Genomic DNA, 5,008 nt, shown 5'->3' on the forward strand with positions numbered 1-5,008 from the left:
TTTGTCATGGGAATCGGAATGGTTGTGCAGGCGGCCAGGAAGGACAAAATGCGGAATCGAGGAGAAAGGGGTATTTGCATGGAAGCGAATCGAAGGGCTCAAACTTTTGAGGAAACTAAGCAGGAGTTTTTATTACGTGTAGGCGGCGGCATCAAGGCCCCTAACACTGCCAAACTACGTTTTATATTTATGCTATAACTCCTCGCCACCTTTATTATCGCCTTCTTCCTCACCTCCACCATCGCCATAGCCACAACCTTCTCACCACCACCTTCGCCATGGCTTTGGCCCCTACTGCTGTTGCTGTTTCTGCTCATTCTTCTTCTCCTGCTTCCTCCTCTTCCCTCCTCCCTCGCTTCCCCCCCCTCTCCGCCCTCTCGAAACCTAGTCTCCCTTCCCCTCCTCATTCCCTCCTTTCTCCTTCTTCTTCTTCGCGCCTCCTCCCACCTGTCCTCGCACAATCCGCCGCCACTGCCCCCCCTTCCCCCCCCTCTAGCTCCTCCGCTGCCCTCCAAGTCCCCCTGCACCCCCCCAGTAAGACATCTCCCACCCTTCTCTTGTTTACCGTTCTTCTGCTGTGTCTCTTCACGTACACACACACTCACACAGTACACACACTTGATTAGTCTGGTTTATTTATCATCCTTATTGATACACCACTGTCACAAACGACAAGGGAGGGTGATCTCCATTTATCCTCACCCCCAAACGCACCTCCACAATGAACCTATTTTCTCCACATCCATTGTAATGCTGGCTTGGTATAATATTTGGAACGCGGTGTACTAAATAAATCATCGTAGCAGTCATTACATAAAGCCTCGTAGCAGTCATTACACGAAGCCGTCTCTGAACATCGCAATTCTTACAATACATGCCACTTGAACACAGTCGAAGATTAAGTGTCCTCCTAGCACTTGTCATTATAACAACTCCCTTGCTTGCACATAAAACGATTCCACATTCTTATGCGCTGAAGTATAATAGCTGCTCATCTACTATGTTTAATATGGCCAGTTCTTGGCCCAAAGCTTGAAATCTATAGCTGTGAAGAGTAAGCTGTGAAGATTAAGTATCCTCGTAGCAGGATATTATTACAATATCTCGCTTGATTGTATCCAAACCCATCCGACATTCTTACATGCTGAAATATAGCTGTTCATCTACTATAAAATGCATATGGCCGGTGTCTTGAAATCCGTACTTGATATGTCTGGCATTGCAGGAACGCTTCCGAAGCCTCCTTTGCCCGAGGAAGACATCCCCTCGAAGGATTTCCAGCGTGATCTTCATGCATTCTGGGATTATCAGTATCTTTTTGCATCGCAGAGGAAGGAAGTTGTGGATCCTATCAAATTAGAGCTTGTTGAAGGATCCTTGCCAACCGATCTTGATGGTTCTTACTTTCTCTGTGGCCCTGGCGTATTCACCGATGATTATGGATCCTCAGTTCATCCCCTCGACGGTCATGGCTACTTAAGGAGGTTTCACATTCATTCCGGCTGCGTTGAGTACTCTGCCAGGTTTGTGAAACGAGTCGGGGATACCAAGCAAGTCAATAGCATCTTCTTAATACAGCCAGCGGCAAAGACACATCTACCTTGGGAATGCTTAATTTGAGCAAATCATTATCAATCTTTTGACAGGTACATCGACACAGAAGCTCGACTGGAGGAATACGATCATGAATCTGATTTGTGGAATTTCAAATATCGCGGCCCATTTTCGATGTTGAGACCGGGTGAACGAATCGGCAATGTAAAAGTGATGAAGAACACTGCCAACACGAGTGTATACAAGTGGGCTGGACGCTTGATGTGCTTATGGGAGGGAGGGGAACCTTATGAATTGGATCCAACGTCTTTGGAGACCAAGGGTATCCTCAGGTTAGTTGGGATGACCTATCAGTTTTTCGCGCCCCGTTCGAAAGAACGAATTTTTTCGACGTACATAGAGAAGGATGGACGGAAAGCCTTCGACGTTCCATGGTGAACTAACAATGAACCGTTGTCTTAGCGCAGCATGGCAAAATCGTCGGTCGGTATCGATGATAAAAGTCAGGAAAATGGAGTGACAAGTCCCAGGTACAAGTGGCCGGTCTGGACAACGGACTCTTTAATGCAGATAGTGAGAGCAAACATCGTCGGATTGACCAGCAAACTTTTGTGGCCAATCCTCTCAGGTGCGAGTGGACTAATGTCAACTTCAGCATTAGTATGGCTGGAGTTTCCGTAAGTTTCAAAAAGGTGTATTAAGCTCATCGGCGAGGTTATGTAAATTTGCAGGAGTATTTTCAATGCCTAGAGAACGCATGCTTTCTCACTGCAAATTCGATATGAAACGGAAAAGACTGGTGGCAATAACGTGCTATGCAGAGGATATGGTGCTGCCAACCAGTACTTTCACAGTCTACGGTAAGCTTTAGCTTATTACTCTTGAAGATATGTTATGGTCTATCGACAGTCTATGCTCGGGCTAGTAATTTCGAACGAGGACGATGGAACGCGAGGTCGTAGCTGATGCGTCCACGTGTGTGCAGAGTTTGATTCGTCTTTGAAACTCCAGCAAAAAAAGAGGTTCGTCATGCACGAGCAGCAAATGGTACATGATTGGGGTCTAACGGACAATCACTACGTGCTCATTGCCAACCGTGTAAAACTTGACCACGTAGGTGAGTGATCAAGTTTGGCAATACGACGCAATTAACCGACATGTCGATGAGGATGCCCAAGACCGAGGGATGAGTATTCTAAGAATTCTATTGATGTGTCTGTCAACAGGGTCGATCGGTGCATTCGCCGGTGTAATACCAATGATTTCCGCGCTTACTCTAGATAAGTCTCTTCCCTACGCTCCCATGTATCTGCTACCCAGATTCTCAGAAGAAGGTCAAAAGCAACGAGATTGGAGAGTGCCCATAAAATTGCCAGAGGCTGTGTGGCTGCTTCATGTAGCAAATGCGTACGAGGAACAGACAGAAGACGGCAAGACACGCGTCGTAATGTATGCAAGCGCTTGCACTTATGATTGGTTTTCTCTCCAGCATATATTTGGTAAGTTTACCCTAAGATGACTACAGCTTATAATCTTTAGACAAGTTTCCTCACGGAAATCATACTCATAGACGGTGAATGCATTCAGGTTACGACTGGCAGAAGCGCAGGCTGGATCCTAGTTACATGAACGATGGAGAGAATTCTTTCACAGAGACTGGGGAGTTGGGTGCACCCCACCTAGTGAAGGTCTCAGCTGAGTTTAGCCCTCAGGAAAACGAGGGCTACGTCGCTAAGGTTCACAGACCGCGAGGTTGGCAAAAGGGTTGCGATTTCCCTGTAGTGAATTTGCAGGTGAGCAGCCTGAAAAATGAATACACGTTCGTGAGCGGATCATCCGGCCTCAGGAGGTCATTCCAAAACTTCCCATTCGACACGATCGTCAAAGTCAGGAATTCCGACGAGAAAAGTGAGACGTGGTGGGTTGGCAAGCGATCGTTCATTGGAGAGCCCATATTCATCCCGAGATATGGGTCTGTACAGGAGGCAGATCAGCCTGGGTTTTGTGAGGACGACGGCTATCTGTTGTGCGTCCAGGTATACTGATCAAAACCAATTACCCTACAATTGCACGGCCTGATATCTTTTTTGCAATATGCCTATTCGCCTACTAATTATCAGTGGGAGAGCAAATGGGCCTGAGACCTGTTTTGCTATCAGGAATCAGGATTAGAATTGTGTATTAGCGTAAGATCAGTGTCCAGTGCCTAAGTTATGTGATTTGTAGGAAGTAGCAGAGCATGTTTTTGTTGACTGAAAAGTATCTTCGTGTTATTCATGCAGTACGCGGTAGAAGAGCAAATTTGCTACTTGCTGGTCCTGGACGCCCGAAAACTCAACAGGGAGGATGCAGTGGTCGCCAGGCTGCGTGTGCCCAAGCAATTCTCCTTCCCTCTCGGTTTTCACGGCTTCTGGGAAGAAAGTCCAAGCTTGTAAAGAGTTCGTCGTGAAGGAACACGACCTTATACTGCAAGCATCCCTAATCCAATTATTTCTCCAACAATCCATTTCTATACACGAAGGGCAAACATGATTACCTTCGTGAAATAGCTGATATAACAAATCGCCCGAGGAGACCCACAAAAAATTCAGGTCTCCACTTGTTGACTCAATTCTTTTTGGAGACAATTGGATACCCAATTCATGTAGCAAATTTGGCTGCCCCTACTTCATTGGAAAGAGTCTTGGTTTGATATATTTAGGGTTTGTATACACTCTGTATACACTTCTCATGTACAATCATTTTCTACTCGTAAAATAGGTACATATCTCTAAGCTTTGGAATATTATGGCCAAAACATGTTTGGCCTTTGATTGAAATCTTGAACTTATGAGAGGATACAAATCTTTTGTCTCACTCAAAGAAATCGGCACATTAATATATTTGATATTCGTGAACATAATTATGTCTGACCATACACTGCAAGCATCCCTTCTCAAATTATCTCTACAACAATCCATTTCTATACACGAAGGGCAAACATGATTTCTTTCCATGAAATACTTGATATAACAAGTAGCCCAAGGAGATCTACAAAAATTTAAGTCTCCACTTAATGACTCATTCTTTTTGGAGACAAATGGATACCTCATTCGTGTAATAAATTTGGCTGAACCTACTTCATTGGAAAGAGTCTTGGTTTGATATATAGAGGGTTTGTATATACTTCTCATGTACAATCATTTTCTACTAGTAAAACAAGTATATATCTCTAAGCTTTGAAAATTTATTATGGCAAAAAAAATCCTTAGCTGTTGATTGGAATCCTCAACTTATATGGGAGGGTAAAAATCTTTTGTCTCACTCAAAGAAATTGGGACATTGTATATTGGTGAACAGGATATTGAAACTTAAAAAGGAAGAATTTGTGCGATACGTGCTTGGTAGACGCACAAAATAGCGAGCGCGTCTATAGGCATTGCTTTAGTAGAGGAATTACGGGCGCGTCTAAAAG

General features: G+C 44.6%; 1 protein-coding gene across 1 annotated transcript; it reads left to right on the forward strand.

Annotated features, from left to right (window-relative positions):
• The first annotated feature begins 1,179 nt into the window (after positions 1-1,179).
• CCD7 (carotenoid cleavage dioxygenase 7) lies at positions 1,180-3,989 on the forward strand. The gene is made up of 8 exons (XM_087393223.1): positions 1,180-1,523; positions 1,647-1,886; positions 2,022-2,182; positions 2,286-2,414; positions 2,540-2,671; positions 2,781-3,053; positions 3,142-3,590; positions 3,837-3,989. Exons 1-8 carry the CDS (start codon positions 1,180-1,182, stop codon positions 3,987-3,989), a joined length of 1,881 nt encoding a protein of 626 aa, XP_087249349.1.
• The last annotated feature ends 1,019 nt before the right edge of the window (positions 3,990-5,008 follow it).

The sequence above is a fragment of the Dipteris shenzhenensis genome, chromosome 22 (genome assembly GCF_047967505.1).
Source record: "Dipteris shenzhenensis isolate YYH24624 ecotype China chromosome 22, Dip_SZ_1.0, whole genome shotgun sequence".
In the NCBI taxonomy this organism is placed as follows: Eukaryota; Viridiplantae; Streptophyta; class Polypodiopsida; order Gleicheniales; family Dipteridaceae; genus Dipteris; species Dipteris shenzhenensis.